The sequence below is a fragment of the Pimephales promelas genome, chromosome 5 (genome assembly GCF_988280905.1).
Source record: "Pimephales promelas chromosome 5, fPimPro1.hap1.1, whole genome shotgun sequence".
Lineage (NCBI taxonomy): Eukaryota > Metazoa > Chordata > Actinopteri > Cypriniformes > Leuciscidae > Pimephales > Pimephales promelas.
Window position 1 is genome coordinate 43,716,771 of NC_142773.1, and position 17,833 is coordinate 43,734,603.

The 17,833-nt window shown below is 41.2% G+C and overlaps 1 protein-coding gene across 1 annotated transcript in view; it reads left to right on the forward strand.

Annotated features, from left to right (window-relative positions):
- Positions 1–17,833, forward strand: part of nectin4b (nectin cell adhesion molecule 4b) — a 28,514-nt gene that overhangs the window by 5,027 nt on the left and 5,654 nt on the right. The window contains exons 2-9 of the mRNA XM_089131644.1: positions 1,845–2,033; positions 4,427–4,594; positions 5,387–5,665; positions 5,983–6,097; positions 8,522–8,685; positions 10,395–10,569; positions 10,643–10,718; positions 11,569–11,628. Coding sequence (XP_088987770.1) covers positions 1,845–2,033; positions 4,427–4,594; positions 5,387–5,665; positions 5,983–6,097; positions 8,522–8,685; positions 10,395–10,569; positions 10,643–10,718; positions 11,569–11,628 — 1,226 coding nt within the window. The remainder of the gene's footprint in view (positions 1–1,844; positions 2,034–4,426; positions 4,595–5,386; positions 5,666–5,982; positions 6,098–8,521; positions 8,686–10,394; positions 10,570–10,642; positions 10,719–11,568; positions 11,629–17,833) is intronic.

Consider the following 17,833-nt stretch of genomic DNA (forward strand, 5'->3'; position numbering starts at 1 on the left):
TGTGTGTGTTCACAGATCTCACTCCGACTCTGTATTTCTCAGTGTGTGTGTGTGTGTGTGTGTGTGTGTTCACAGATCTCACTCTGACTCTTTATTCCTCAGTGTGTGTGTGTGTGTGTGTGTGTTCACAGATCTCACTCTGACTCTTTATTCCTCAGTGTGTGTGTGTGTGTGTGTGTTCACAGATCTCACTCTGACTCTGTATTTCTCAGTGTGTGTGTGTGTGTGTGTGTGTGTGTGTTCACAGATCTCACTCCGACTCTGTATTTCTCAGTGTGTGTGTGTGTGTGTGTGTGTGTGTGTGTGTGTTCACAGATCTCACACCGACTCTTTATTTCTCAGTGTGTGTGTGTGTGTTCACAGATCTCACTCCGACTCTGTATTTCTCAGTGTGTGTGTGTGTGTGTGTTCACAGATCTCACTCTGACTCTGTATTTCTCAGTGTGTGTGTGTGTGTGTGTGTGTGTGTTCACAGATCTCACACCGACTCTGTATTTCTCAGTATGTGTGTGTGTGTGTGTGTGTGTGTGTTCACAGATCTCACTCCGACTCTGTATTTCTCAGTGTGTGTGTGTGTGTGTGTGTGTGTGTGTTCTCAGATCTCACTCCGACTCTGTATTTCTCAGTGTGTGTGTGTGTGTGTGTGTGTGTGTGTTCACAGATCTCACACCGACTCTGTATTTCTCAGTATGTGTGTGTGTGTGTGTGTGTGTGTTCACAGATCTCACTCTGACTCTGTATTTCTCAGTGTGTGTGTGTGTGTGTGTGTGTGTGTGTTCACAGATCTCACACCGACTCTGTATTTCTCAGTGTGTGTGTGTGTGTGTGTTCACAGATCTCACTCTGACTCTGTATTTCTCAGTGTGTGTGTGTGTGTGTGTGTGTGTGTGTGTGTGTGTTCACAGATCTCACACCGACTCTGTATTTCTCAGTATGTGTGTGTGTGTGTGTGTGTGTGTGTGTTCACAGATCTCACTCCGACTCTGTATTTCTCAGTGTGTGTGTGTGTGTGTGTGTGTGTTCTCAGATCTCACTCCGACTCTGTATTTCTCAGTGTGTGTGTGTGTGTGTGTGTGTGTGTGTGTGTTCACAGATCTCACTCTGACTCTGTATTTCTCAGTGTGTGTGTGTGTGTGTGTGTGTGTGTGTGTGTGTTCACAGATCTCACACCGACTCTGTATTTCTCAGTATGTGTGTGTGTGTGTGTGTGTTCACAGATCTCACTCCGACTCTGTATTTCTCAGTGTGTGTGTGTGTGTGTGTGTGTTCACAGATCTCACTCCGACTCTGTATTTCTCAGTGTGTGTGTGTGTGTGTGTGTGTTCTCAGATCTCACTCTGACTCTTTATTCCTCAGTGTGTGTGTGTGTGTGTGTGTGTGTGTGTGTGTGTTCTCAGATCTCACACCGACTCTTTATTTCTCAGTGTGTGTGTGTGTGTGTGTGTGTGTTCTCAGATCTCACACCGACTCTGTATTTCTCAGTATGTGTGTGTGTGTGTGTGTGTGTTCTCAGATCTCACTCCGACTCTGTATTTCTCAGTGTGTGTGTGTGTGTGTGTGTGTTCACAGATCTCACTCCGACTCTGTATTTCTCAGTGTGTGTGTGTGTGTGTGTGTGTTCTCAGATCTCACTCTGACTCTTTATTCCTCAGTGTGTGTGTGTGTGTGTGTGTGTGTGTGTGTGTGTGTGTGTGTTCTCAGATCTCACACCGACTCTTTATTTCTCAGTGTGTGTGTGTGTGTGTGTGTGTGTTCTCAGATCTCACTCTGACTCTTTATTTCTCAGTGTGTGTGTGTGTGTGTGTGTGTGTTCTCAGATCTCACTCTGACTCTTTATTTCTCAGTGTGTGTTGACGGTGAGTTCCTCGATCCGCCGGCGTCCCTACGCTCGTTCTCCGACACACAGACTCGGCTTCCCTGTCGGTTCGCGGTGGATGGAGACGAGAAGGTGGTGCAGGTGACCTGGTCCAGACAGAAACCAGGAGGAGAACGAGAACAGATCATCACAGGACACTTCACTGACGGACCCAAAGGTAAACAGTCGAGTCAATCCCATAAAACACTCAAATACACCATAAATCCAAACACCCAGATAATCTACAGAGAGTGAGAGTGTGTGTGTGAGAGAGTGTGATGGTGTGTGTGAGAGTGTGTTTTTAGTTTTTAGAAGAAAATTGCTTCACCGTCACCAGAAGTACAGCAGATCAATAATATAGTTGAATATTAAACGTCCTCAACTAAGCAAGCCGAAAGCCAGGGCAACTTCACTGCGTTCTCTCAGTCGAGTGTGTGTGTTCTGGTGATCCGTCATTAAATCTCCTCCCATTCAAAGAATCTAAACACACACAAGGCTGGTTTGCCCCGCAGCCGTTCTGCGGTCAGCGGCCGATGGAAACACTCGTGTGTGTGTGTGTGTGTGTGTGTGTGTGTGACGCGTGTCTGTCACCTAGAACGTTTGTCATGACGGGTATTTTCAATGGTGTATTGTGTACCAACTCGCTAACTCGCATCTGCCGTGTGTGTGTGTGTGTGTGTGTGGACTGCTTTAAACAATAGCTCACACTATTCTGCATCACTGACTCGCCCTCATGTCATCTCGGACTCGTTCTTTGGAGACTCGAAGCTGCTCGTTTAGTGAACGATCACAGACTGCAGTCGGTGTCACTAATGAACTCTATTCCGGGTCATGTGATCTTCTGTGTGAAGAGCAGACCCACATTAACATCATATTCGAGAGAAGCAGGTGCTGTTTTAGTGTTTTCTCTGGTGTTCTTCGGTCATTTCTGACCAAAAATTTTTCTGTTTTGAATTTTTAAAAATCACAGTTTCATCAGAATGTTACGAAACTTGGTGACTTTTATGGCATTGGGTATGTGAACACACAAAAAAATGAGGTCATGATTCGAGCAGGCTGAATGGTCGTAAAAAAAATAGTCACACTTGTGGTCTTCGGTCAAAAATGACGACCCATAGGAAATGAATGGGAAATTGACAAAAACACAAAAACTTTGAGAATTTTTGTGTGTAAAATCTACAAATCGGCCACGATGCAGAAAAAAGTGCTCAGCATTGAAGGGGTGACACTCTAAAACATCAAGAGTGCAAAACAGACATGCACACACACACACACACACTTTTATACACAAAAACACCAATGAATTGTGATTAAAGAAATCTGTTTTGAATATTTAAAAATCACAGCTTCTTCAGAAAATTACGAAACTTGGTGACTTTAATGGCATTGGGTATGTGAACACACAAAAAAATTGAGGTCATGATTTGAGCAATTTAAATAGTCGTAAAAAAATGAGTCACACTTTTGCTCTTCTGTCAAAAATGACGACCCATAGGAAATGAATGAGAAATTGACAAAAAAAAAATTCTCTGAATTTTTGTTTGTACAATCTACAAATCGGCCACAATTCTAAAAAAAAAAAGTACACCGCAGGAAAGGGGTGACACTCTACAACATCTAGAGTGCAAAACACACACCCAGCACCAACACACACACACACACACACACACAAATACACTTTTATACACATACACACCAATACATTTTGATTACAAAAAGTATGTTTTGAATTTTTAAAAATCACAGCTTCATCAGAATGTTACGAAACTTGGTGACCTTTATGGCATTATGCATGTGAACACACAAAATAATTGAGGTCATGATCTGAGCATGCTAAGTGGTCTTAAAAAATAGTCACACTTGTGGTCTTTGGTCAAAAATGACCCCCATAGGAAATGAATGGGAAATTGTAAAAAAAAAAAAAGTGAATTTTTGTTTTTTGTCAATTTTTTTAATAAGAAATAGTTTTTGAGATTGTTTCAACTATATATTCAAATCCACCACCAACAACAAAATAATGTGTTCATAGTGGTTACACCATGATTCTACGCTTTTTCTCTATACTGGAACCAGATGGTGCTAATTTTCTTCAAAATTTTTTTTTTTCTGAAGGCCTAGACTCTATATTAAACTAAAATACTGCATTCATATTTTTTTGAAAAAAATAATATATACTGTATATAGAAAAAAATAAAAATAAAATATAAATATTGCATAAATATTAATAAATTCAATTAAATTGTCTCAAAATACTAAATTAAAAAGAATAAATATTATAGAACAAAAATAAATTGCATTGGTTTTACTGGGATGGAGAAAGTTTCATTTTTAGGTGTCCGGTCACTTTTGACCGGGAAAATAACAAGTGTGACTCCGAAACGAAGAGCACCAGAGGGTTAAATAATGAACCTTATTGTAAAGGGTTACTGTATTTTTTAACTTGTATGCATGTGAACCTGTTGAGACTCCAAAACTGAATATTGATCTTTAAGGGCAGAGTATAGTGATCGTTTTATTCTGTATTTAACTGAATTGAACATGGTCTTGAAATGCTGCTCTTGTGTCTCCCAGCGTCTCCTGATTTCCTGAAGCGCGTCCGGTTCGAGAGCTCTGACCCGACGCTCGACTCGACGCTGCTGATCCTGAACACGAAGAAGGCGGATCAGGCCACGTACACCTGCCACATCTCCACCTTTCCCTCGGGAAACTTCGAGACGCACGTCAGCCTGACCGTCTGGAGTAAGAGCCCCTCCTAACCGTAACCGTAACCGTAACTCTTCTGTTGACGAGAGGAACGGTCCGTTAATCGGATGATCTGCTGTGCAACACAAAACCAACATCTCCTGAACTAACCAGTTTAAAAATAGCCTTAGTTCAGGCTGTAAAAACGTGTTTTACGAATCAATCTCCAGCTCAAACACTGTCGTGTGAATGTTCAGTACAGCGGTGTCGAGTGAGTTAATCACTAATGATCTTTACAACGGAAGTGAATCAATCAAAACTAACTTTATCTGGACAGTAACTTTATTCCAGATCTGCTGTAAACACTCTCTGTGACTGTAATCTCCTGTTATCACTGTATGAAACTCTTCATTAGATGAAGGAGATCTGATCAACATGCGTTAATGCCACATTTTTCTATATGTCATAATCAGTCTTTAACAAACAAGTGTTCATGACTTCAATGAGCTCATTGTTTCTTTAATTATAACATCGTTTTAACATTAACTGTGATTTTGAATATGTGCATAACTCAGTTTTTTATTTCAGTATTCTTTGATGAATCGAAAGTTCAAAAGATCAGCAATCTTCTAAAATAAGAAGCTTTTGTGACATTAAAGTTTTTTGGGGGAAATAAACAATAGTTTTATTAATCAAGGATGAATTACATTTATCCAAAGCTACAGTGAAGACATTTATAGATTGTAATAAATGAACGTTCGATTCATCAAAGAATCATAAAACAAACAGTGATGATGATGCATGTTTTTGAGCATGGATCTTCATCTTCATCTTCATCTCGTCCTCCAGTTCTGCCCATCTCGTCTCTGGATCCGGTGATCCTGCAGGAGGGACAGTCGTTTCGTTCGGCCGCCTCGTGTCGTTCGGTCGCTCACCCGCCGCCGCTGCTGTCCTGGGACACGGATGTTTCCGGGCGGGTGCAGAACCGGAGCGGGGAGGACGGGGTCGTGACCTCGCAGTTTTCCCTGCATCCGCTGCGCAGCATGAACGGCCAGAGGCTCGACTGTCTGGTGTGGCACCCGGCGCTCGACGGCCCGCGCAGACTCAGCAACACACTCGTCGTGCACTGTAAGTGTGTGTGTGTGTGTGTGTGTGTGATAGACTGGGATTAGATTTCTGAAGGGTCATGTGACTCTGAAGACTGGAGTAATGATGATAAATTCAGCTTTGATCACAGGAATAAATTACACTTTACTGGATATTCACATAGAAAACAGATGATTTACATTATAATAATATTTCACATTTTTTACTGTATTTTTGATCATATAAACGCAGCTTTGGTGACTAGAAGAGACTTTCAGAAACATTGAATCTTAATCTTTCCAAACTGTTGAGCGGCAGTGTAAAAGTAAATGTTCTGTGTGTGTGTGTGTGTGTGTCAGTTCCTCCAGACGCAGAGATCGTTGGTTCTGGCCTGTGGAGGCGGGGTCAGGTGGGGTCAGAGCTCAGGTGTGTGGTGAAGGGGAACCCGCGGCCGCAGAACATCAGCTGGAGCAGGTGAGCGCGTCACACAGCCTCATGCTAACTTGACAACTTTATTATTTATTAACTTGAGTATTTAGTGTTTATTTCTTTCTAATTTACTATTGTTAGTATTAGTATTGTCACCGTACCACAGGTGGGACACTTGCCATTATATTTTTAAAACAATAATATCTTAGAAAAGACCTTAAGTAATATTGACAAACTATTTATCATTTGAAAGCTTACAATCTCTAGTTTCCATATTCGGTGACTGATTTTCAAAATAATTTACTCAGGAGCCGTAATTTATCAATTTGCAACAAGAATATTTTCATACTCATAAAGCGTGTTCAGACCTTTATTTTGAAATAGCAATGAACATGAAAAATCATGAAAAAAGTTAGAAACCTCAGTTTGATTTCATGCCAAGAGTTCAAAAGATAGCATCCATTCAATTATTTTAGAAAAAAAGGTCTGAAAATGTTTTAAATATTACGAAAAGAAAATAGATTCACCATTTGTGTTATGGCAATAAGCTATAACGCGCATGCGTGTGCTTTGAGTTTGTATGTGATTCCTAGAGGTTGAATTCATATCAAAATATGCCAAACTACCCATACTACTTCTGAATAGGATTTCTACTTCATAAATTGTGTGAAATTTGTGAAAATAACGGTTCAGATCACTCAAAACACATATGGAAATGGAGGCGCCCTTATATGGGCAGTAATGGAGTCTGGTTGTGCCCTAGTGGAAGCGTTCGGTACTGCGCCCAAACTAAATCTCACTGAAAGCTCATTTTTTGAGATATCAACCTAAAATTTGAAACACAACTTGTTCAGATTTTTGGCTTTGATCTTTCTGCCGTTTTAGAGTAGACCAGTTTTTGAAAATATACATTTTATATAAAATATGAATAATAAATTTTTTTACATTGTACATTTCTATAAACTCAGACTTCTATAACTTTTTTTCTGTTTCACTTTCCTAATTCGAGAAAAATCTGCCAAATGTCTTCTTTAAAACGAGACCAATCTTAAGTCTATATTCCAAAGCATTCTTGAATTACAACCATTTAACTTTGAAATGAGCATTTCCATGTCTATTCAAAAAGGGGGGGTGACAGTTAAAGGGTTAAGTATTTTTTCAATTTTAGGTTTAGTAATATTTTTAGTATTTTGTAGAAGTGTGTGTGTGCAGTGTATCGGCCACAGAAGTGTGTGATCGGTGTGTGTGTGTGTGCAGAATCAGGACGAGGCATCAAACACTGTTAATTGCAGTTGATGCGCTGCGTCTTTAATCCTGTGTTTCTGTGCCGGTTAAAACAATCATTACAGGACAGGAGGGTTATTTAGGGCTCAGCGTGCGTCTCGATACACACACACACACACACCCCACCCTCGTTCAGCATCTCTCTCTCTCTCTCTCTCTCTCTCTCGGGTGGAAACGCGACACTGAAAGAAAAGAAAAGACTTTTCTTTTATCCTGAAAGGTTGATGTGAATATGCAGTTCACAGCCCTTTGTGATTGTGTGTTAAAGAGAAAGAAAGCAAGAGAATATATTGAGAAACACAATGAGAGTGTGTGTGTGTGTGTGTGTGTGTGAGGGGGTTATAATAATAACCAGTCCTGAAGTTACAGGCCGACACACACACACACACACAGCAGAAGCTCGTCCTCCGATCGGCTGTGTGTCACTTCCAGGCCTGAGTAATGTATAATTAAAGAAATACACTAAAATAAGCACGATGTGTTTGCAGTTTGTCAGGGTGTTTTCACTCAGGTACTGTTAGAGAGTGAACTGGCGACAGACTGTGGGAGTCACATGATACTCGCATGATAATTACAGCGAGGGTCCGAAACACGAGATCTTTTTAATGTGGTGTTTGGCGTGGTTACAGCCGCCGGATCGCCAGTGTGTGTGTGTGTGTGTGTGTGTGTGAGAGAGGGTAGCATGTACAGAGTGAACAACAGCGGTCCTAGTACTGAGCCTTGTGGTACGCCATACTGAACTTGTGTGTGTGTGTGTCGTAATCTTGTCTGAGGATATTTAAAGACATTGACAGCAGATTCAACACAGATACTGACGGAGGAAGTGAAAATCAGCTCTCACACACACATTTAGAACGAGGCGTATTAATCCGGAAAATACAATTATTCACAAAAATATGAAGCTGTTTTCAACATGAATAATAATCATAAATGTTTCTTGATCTGAGTGATTTCTGAAGGGTCATGTGACACTGAAGACTGGAGTAACGATGCTGAAAACACACAGGAATAAATTACACTTTATTATATATTCACATAGAGAACAGATGATTGATTGATCATTTGATGATTTACATTGTTGGATTCAGTAAAAAGTGTATTATGTGTTTGTACTTGTTTTGTATTGCTTTAAAACACGATACAGATGATGAACTGACACTGGCTGTGTGTGTGTGTGTGTTTCAGGCAGGACGGGCGTCTGCCGGAGAGTGTGTCGGTTCAGGGAGAGAGGCTGGTGTTCGCTCGGCCGCTGAACGTGTCGGATGAGGGTCTGTACGTGTGCCACACTGGGAACATCATGGGAACCACCAAAGCCCAGTTTAAACTGGAGATCGGACGCGAGATCGAGCGTAGGTGTACGCCTAATAAACACTCATACAGAACTAATGACTCGCACTTCATCATCATCATCATCATCATCACTGACTGACCAACCGCATGGGTTTCCCTGAACGAGCACACACACACACACACACTCGCTCCGGTCCAGCCCAGCTCAGAAACAATGAAGGTTATATATGAAGAGTTCAGATACAAAAGCCTCTAAATGCCATTTGAAATTTTCTTCTTTAATGATGATTTTTATCAAACTTGTATATTTAAGTTCAGTGATTTCACTTAAATGGCAATGATAATTACCTATTAATTGTTATTTAAGTGAAATTCCTAAACTTAAATATACAAGTTTGATAAAAATCATCATTCAAGAAGAAAATTTCAAATGGCATTTAGATGCTTTTGCATCTGAACTCTTCATATACATATCTATACATGGACATTACAAATAATAACTAAAACGTCACAATTATGATACACACATATCCACATATTTATATACAAAATGACCGTCTCAATAATCACAATAATGCAATGTAATAATCCTTATTATCATAAACATTCAAAAATGTCCCAGTATTTATAATAATCACATAATACATAAAATATCTTAATATCCTCAGTACTTTTGCTGCTTCTCTAGTAAATGAGGAGACCGAAACCCGCAGGAGGAACATGAGTTTATGCCGTGTATTTTCAGCTTCTGGTGAAGTGTGTATAAATAGATGGACCAACATTAGCAGAAAATGTGTTTAAAATAACAAGAAGGATGTTTGATTCTGGAAACATTTCTGTTTTTAATGTTGTGGCCCGTCTGGGTTTTTCTTTGTTATTCCGACACAACCCGAGCGTCTTTGACTTCCTCATAATGATGTTCTCCAGTGTAAATCTAGATCTTAATCATAGACAACAGTGACTCAGAAACAACTGAAACTCCGCCTTCGTGTAACACACACACACACACACACACAGAGAAAGAGAGAGCGTCCACTGCGCTCTCCACAGGACAACTCTCACGATTCTGCTGCCCCCGTGTGGTGGAAAATACATTAAAGAATTAAATGAAATTATATTAAATAATAAAATAATGAAATAAAATTATCATTTAAATTAAGATTTAAAAAATTAAAATGTATTCTTTATTAAAATTTAAATTAAGTAAATTAAGACACTACAAAAGAATAGGGTAAATATTTTAACTAATTGATATCACTAGCTTATTTACAGTACATTAAGACAATTGTTTTGTATTACAGGTTTTCTGACAAAAAAAAATGCAATTAAAGCATGGTCTAATTAAATGCACTCATTTCCATACAGAAATCTGAATATTGGATAGTTAGACTCAAAAAGTCGTGTTTTTTTCCTTTGGAAATGGATTTTGGAAATAAGTCAGAAAATATTGTCAACAAACCAAATAAATACATTTCCGCCATGTTTTCAGGAATAAAATGTTGTAGAAATCATAAGAGTGATATATGAACACACATCGATCGAATATAGAATAAATCGTTTTTTTTTCTTCCGTTAGTCTGAAAGAAGACAAGTTATGGAAGCAAATCCAAAATCTGCATGAAAACACACTGAGTTTCTCCCGGGAACGAACACTTCTGTATACGTCCGTTGGGTGCGATTCGCAACCTCACCACTAGATGCTGCTGAAACGTACACACTGCACCTTTAAGTGACCTCGACCGCTGTTGTTGTTGTTGTTTATTCTCAGGGCGTGCGGGTGAGTGGTCAGACCTGATGAAGAGCCCATCGGAGTCGCTCCTCATCATCATGGGCGCGTCAGTCGTCGGGGCGCTAGTCCTCCTCGTCGTCATCACCATCGTCTTCGTCAACTGTCACCTCCGACGCAAGAACAAGAAGCTGAAGCGGGCGCTCAGCGCGAGAACGTGAGTCTGCGACCTTTGACCCTGTGTTTCTCTGAAGATGAGGATGAAGATGATGAAGGTGTTTGTGTCTCAGGGTGGAGATGATCAGTCTGTCGAGGCAGGTGTCGATGAGGAGACTCGACTCCATCACCTCTGACCCCAGGACTGCGGTACTCCTCGCTCACACACACACACACAGCAGTTATTTGCTATTTAGGTTTCATTTATTTTAAGATCAGTTTTTGTTTTTATTTATTCAATATTTCAGCTATTATAATAAAACACAAATGTTCAGATTTTATATTTGTGCGTCACTGACTCCTGAAATTCACCACAGACTCTATTATATACAGCATAAGAACGTGGGGGGGGGGGGGGTTGCATTGTGACATTATTTACTTATTACTGTAATGCAAATACAACTTTACTTTAGTCCTTTATATAAAATATGCATTATAAAAGTATTTTTATATGTTAATTATGCACCTTATATACATTATAATACCAAGCTATTCATTCTTACGCCTTTAGAAAGTATAATGCAGTAAAACACACAACAAACAACTAAGAAATCTGCAAATATTATATATAAATATACATCTTACAATGATTTATGAAAAGATCAAATGCATTATAACATCATGATGAATACCTTTATAGCACATTAAACAAAGAGTTTACGTACCAAAATGTTAGTGTAAAGTATTAGTTAACATTTATTTTCTGTTTCTATTTTCATGAGAGTCTATCACGATCTAGAAATCACGATTTCACAGCGTGTTTTTGGTTTTAAGGAGGAAATACTCAGCAATGCTGTCCACTTATCAACTTACACACAGTGTGTGTGTGTGTTAAAGCGTATTAAACACACCACATACACACATAAACAACATTAAACGCTGGATACACACCACAGGGGCACTTTAATATTGTTAGTTTATAATATAATCTTGAATGGTTTAATGCTCAGACTGGATGTTTTTAATGCGTTTGAAAGTAAAGTGAGTTCCTCTGGTTTAGGCTGAAGAGAATTCACTGATAATGAACAGAGGGATGAAGAGCAGCGCTTTATCAGTGTCGGTGAGTTCAGTTCTTACACTCACTCTTACACTCACTCACTCACTGACTCACTCACTCACTGACTCACTCACTCACTCACTCACTGACTCACACACTCACTCACTGACTCACTCACTCACTGACTCACTCACTGACTCACTCACTCACTGACTCACTCACTGACTCACTCACTCACTCACTCACTGACTCACTCACTCACTCAGTCACTGACTCACTCACTCACTGACTCACTCACTCACTCACTGACTCACTCACTCACTCACTCACTGACTCACTCACTCACTGACTCACTCACTGACTCACTCACTGACTCACTCACTGACTCACTCACTCACTGACTCACTCACTGACTCACTCACTGACTCACTCACTCACTGACTCACTCACTCACTCACTCACTCACTCACTCACTGACTCACTCACTGACTCACTCACTGACTCACTCACTCACTGACTCACTCACTGACTCACTCACTGACTCACTCACTCACTCACTCGCTCACTCACTCACTCACTCACTCACTCACTCACTCGCTAGCTCACTCACACACACACTCACTGACTCACTCACTCACTCGCTCACTCACTCACTGACTCACTCACTCGCACACTCACACTCGCTCACTCACACACTCACTCACTCACACACTCACTCACACACTCACTCGCTCACTCACTCGCACACTCACACACACACTCACTCACAGACTCACTCACTGACTCACTCACTCGCTCACACACTCACTCACTCACTCACTCACTCACTGACTCACTCACTCACTCACTCACTCACTGACTCACTCACTCACTCACTCACTCACTCACTGACTCACTCACTCACTGACTCACTCACTCACTGACTCACTCAAATTCAAATTCAAATGAGCTGTATTGGCATGACTGTAAAATAGCACAATATTGCCAAAGCAATAGTAATATATAAACATATATGTAGATAAATAAAAGTGAAAAAAAAAAAAAAAATACAACAACAATAAAAAAAAAAACATTTCCATGTTATGCATAAATATACCACAATAGATTAAAAAAAAAAAAAGATATATACAATAAGTACAGAGAGCAGTTTAATGGAAAAGAGGGTTCATCCCTTCTCCCTCATATGATGGCAGGAGGACACGTACTGCGCTGCCAGGTGAACACACTCTTCTTTTTCTCCCAAAATATAAGACAGTTTGTTTATGGGGCTCACTTGTTGGAACTGAGGTACAATCTGTGCTATTTGTGTGAAATAAGCGTCTCTGATGTTTTTATACTTGCTGCACTCGGTGAGGAAGTGCAGCTCGTCCTCTACGGCCCCATCAGGGCAGTGCGGACACACTCGGAGCTCTCTCTCTCTCCAGCTCTGCTTATGTCGGCCCGTCTCCACACACAGACTGTGGTCACTAATGCGATACTTAGTTAGGAGCTTTCTCTGACCATAGTTACCGATATCAGTCAGGTATGGAGCCAATTTATAATCTGACTTTATTTTGTTGAAATATTTTAGTTTATTTAGTTGTGTGACCTTTATCTGCCAATCGTGTATGTATTCTTCTTTGGTTATTTTCCCTATTTCTTTTACTTTTGAGTGTCTGAATTGAATTGATGAGTTGAGTTGGTGTTTTTCCACTAAATGTATCATGGGGTCGCCCTCAGTGAGTCCTGCCCTGTATCTGAGAGCGCAGTGATGGTAACTCTCTGTCTGCGCGTCTGAGAGATGGAACCAGAACTTTACGGCTCTCTTCTGGATCTCCGATAGGAGAGGGAATCTGCCCAGTTCTGCCCGGCACCCCAGACTGGGAGCGTTTCTGTGAGTTCCCAGGATGTTTTTGCAGAACTCGAGGTGGAAAATTTCAGCCGGGGTTTTGTCCCAGGTTTCGTAATTTAGTTTAAATTTGGGCCCCCAGATTTCACAGCCATAAAGAAGGATGGGTTTGATGATGCTGTCGAAGATTTTCAGCCACAGTTTGATGGGTGGGTTATATTTGAACAGGGGTTTTCTTATACTGTAATAAGCCCTACGTGCTTTATCAGTCAGATCTTTTATTGCAGTGTCAAATTTTCCAGAAGCTGAGATTGTCAGACCCAAATAATTATAACAGGTGACATGATTAAGAATTGTTCCCCCAAGTGTAAATTTGTATTTTTTGTCCGTAAGGCGAGGTTTTTTCTGGAAGATCATGATTTTGGACTTGTCCATGTTGATGGGTAAGGCCCAGTCGCTGCTGTACTGGTCCAGAAGCGAGAGGCTTTGGTGCAGACCCTCTTCATGAGGAGACAGCAGCAGGAGATCATCAGCGTAAAGGAGGCTTTTGATTTCTCTGCCCTCGAGGGTCATACCAGGACAAGAGGACTTCTCCAGAGCTGATGCCAGTTCATTAATATAGATATTAAAGAGAGTCGGGCTGAGGCTGCAGCCTTGACGGACTCCTTTAGTTTGACTGAAATAATCAGTACGTTTGTCGTTAATTTTTACCCCGCATTTGTTCCCGTTGTATATATCCTTTATGATGTCATATGTCCTTCCTCCTATTCCACTTTGGATTAGCTTTAGGAAAAGTCCATTATGCCATACCGAATCAAAGGCTTTTTTAAAATCAATGAAGCAGCCGAATATTTTCCCTTGTTTTGTTTGTTGGACGTGTTTTTGTACGAGTGTGTGGAGTGTGTAAATGTGATTTGATGTTCTCTGTTTAGGCATAAATCCAATTTGACAGCTGTTTAGGGTCTTGTGTTCTTGGAGGAACTGGACGAGCCTGTCGTTAATGATGGAGCAGAAGAGTTTGCCCAGGTTGCTGCTCACTGTGATGCCCCTGTAATTATTTGGGTCGTACTTCTCACCCTGTTTAAAGATTGGTGTAATCAAATTTGCTTTCCATATCTCAGGAAAGTGTCCTGCCTTTAATAAAAGATTGAATAATTTGAGAATTGCATCTGTCAATTTGGGGCTACTGTGTTTCAGCATCTCATTTGATATTAAATCCAAGCCGCAGGATTTTTTTATTTTTTAGGGATTTCATCTTGTCTGTCAGTTCGTTCAGTAATATGGGCTGGTCTAACGAGGTTAGCTGGTCTTTTACAGTGTGTTCCAGGTTATAGAGTTGGGAGGTCAGGTGTTTTTGGGTGAGGGTTGGCTCGTTTTGGGAATAGAGTTTTCCGAAATGTTCGGTCCAGATATTTGGGTCATAGATGGGAATGTGTTTAGGTTCTTTTGGTTTATCTAATTTATTCCATAATTCCCAAAAAGAGTTCTGATCTACTGCCTCCTCGATCTTATTAAGCTTTGCTTTCATGTGATCCGCTTTTTTCTGTATTAGCATCGACTTGTATGTTTTGAGGGTTTGCTGATATTTGTCTCGAGTTTGTTGGTTTGCAGGGTCTCTGTGTTTTATATTTGATAATGCTCTTAATTCTTTTCTTAATTTTTCGCATTCTTTATCGAACCAACCATCTTTAGCAATTTCTTTCTTACATCGATATTTTTTTCTTTTTCTCAGGGCTTTTCTGGCTACAGTAGAAAATATATCATTTAATTGATGGGTTGCCAAATTGATAGTTTTTTTGTCTCCGCTAAATGAAGTAGATAGAAATGAGTCTATCATGTTGTGGACCCGAGTGCTGTGGAGCTGGGCTTCATACTGGGCCGGACTGTCTTTACCCCATATAAATGTGGAGGGGAGGGGGTGCAGTTTAGCCTTCGGGTCTGAAGGCCAGAGACTCACAGATCTGTTCAGACTGAGGACTGTGTGACTGTGGTCTGATAATGGTAGCTGTGGCATTACTGTGAAATAGTTGAGTTTACTGTGGTCTACATCAGTGATGGCGTAATCTACTGCGCTGCTGCCGAGAGATGAGCAGTAGGTGAACCGACCCAGAGAGTCTCCCTTGGTTCTGCCGTTAACTATATACAGGCCCAGACTCTTGCAGAGCTGGAGGACTTGTTTTCCGTGCCTGTTTATCGTGTTGTCATAATTCTGACGGGCCTTCGTGAAGTGTTTCCGCTGATATATATGTGAATTGTTAATGTATTTGTCTCCATCTGAGGTAATGTAATCCGCTTCCTTCCCCGTTCTAGCGTTCAGATCCCCCATTAACAGAACCGATCCTAGAGATTGAAAGTAAACGATCTCTGACTGAAGGGTTGGGAAGATGTCTTCATTATAATAAGGAGACTCGTATGGGGGGATGTATGTGGCACACAGGTACATGTCCTCATCTAAACACAGAAGCTCTTTCTGAAGTTTTAACCAAATATGCGTTTTCCCTTTTTTGACAGGCTGAATATAATGCCACAAATGATCTTTAAACCAAACTATGATTCCTCCTGAATCTCTTCCGTTTTTAATGTTAGGCTGTTTGATTGAAGGGATTCGTAGCTCTCTGTAGTTTGGAGGAGTACAGATTTTGGAGTCTAAACGACACCATGTCTCAAGTAAAATAATTATATCTGAACTATATACAATATTAACAAAATCAGGGTTAGTAGTTTTCTCCCCAAAAGCAGAAGAGAACATCCCCTGAATGTTATAGCATGTTATTTTAAACGATGACATTGACATTTAACAATGGATTTACCAGAAAAATGTATGAAATTCATGACCCAATAATGTTTTAAAATATAGAGTTATAAGTTAGAAAGGTAATATAGAGGGTATATAAAAATTATGGTGAGTCGATCAATTTTACACATTGAATTAAAAAAAAAGAAAAAAAGAAAAGAAAAGTGATTAAGAAATAATGGTCATTCTTGACAGACACACTATAAGTATTTAAGCTAACATATTGTCACAAATAATCTCCAGCATGTGTTTGATCTGGATCAGGTCAGTGTCAGCTCTACCTGTTCCTGCCACTACAGCGGCGTAGCTGTCCATCGGTCGGACTCTCTCACGCTCAGGGGGTGTTCTCTGAGGCCGTTTCAGGGCTGACTCCTTGATGGTTTTAGCGAACAGTCTCATGCCCTCGCGATGGATGTGGAGACGGTCATATAGATGCTCGTGGGTGATGCGCTGATGGTTGGCTATGTGAGCGTTCGGCATTGAAGCACAGATGTTGGCTATCTCCGCGTTGATTGTGTTGATGATCCTTTGAGGGACGTCTCTGCGGGGCAGAAGGGTTGAGATGATGAGCTTGGCTCCGGGGTAGATCCTGCTGGCTGTTTTCACCACGTTGGACAGGGCTTTAGTGACGTCCACCCTCGCACTGAGGTCGTTCGTTCCGGTGTGGAGGATGATGTGTGACGGTGCACCCAGCACTCCCTCTCGCAGCAGTCTCAGAGCAGAGTGTGAGGTGGGACACCAGAACTTCTTCACCGATCTGCCAGGGAACAGACGTCTGTGGTCAAGATGGTGGCCGTTGGAGTCACAGAGGATGACGATGTTGTCTTTACTCGCCCGATCTCTGCCGCTGCTCGTGGAGGGTGTAGTTGGTGGACGGTATGGTGGGATGCTGCTGCTGACTTTCCTCTGAGGGGCTTGATGAGATCGTGGGGTTGCAGGAGTGGAGGAGCTCTGTGATGGTGTCCTGACACACTGCTGATGTGTAGCTGTGGTTGGGATGCGTTCAGGAGTAAAGGAGCTGTTTGTTGTGTTGGCTGACACTGCTGATGTTGGGATGTGTTCTGGAGTGGGGGCACTGTGTGTTTGAGTGCTGACACACTGCTGATGTTGTTCTGTGTGCAGCTGGTTTCTGGTTTCTTCCAGCAGTCTCTCCAGTGTGTGTCCGTGTTGCTCTCTTCTATCCAGCTCTTCTCTCACCCTCCTCAGCTCCTGTCGCAGCTCCTGGTTGGCCTCCTCCAGATGTTTAACGGCCGAGGAGAGATGTTGTAGTTGTTGATGGCTGGTCATATTCAGGAGCTGGTGGATGTTGTTGGTAGTTTCCTCTTTAAACAAGTAGTAGTCCTGCTCCAGCTCTGCGATGTTGTCTCTCAAGGCCTTTATCTTGGGAGATGCAGGAGTGCTGATGTGTCTGTCTGTCAGAGGAGATCTTGAGCCTGGGTCAGTGTTTGAGTCCGTTGTGTTGCAGAGTCCCTTCTCTGTGTTTATCTTCACTTCAGGATCTTTCTTAATCTTCTGAACCTCCACTTTAAAGTTTCTGAAGTTCCTCTGGAATTCATTGAGGGTGGTTTCTGGTCCCTGGACCATGACGGTTCCGTTATGATAGAGGTTCACGATCAGCTTTGTGTCGTTGTCTCCTTCCAGAGTGA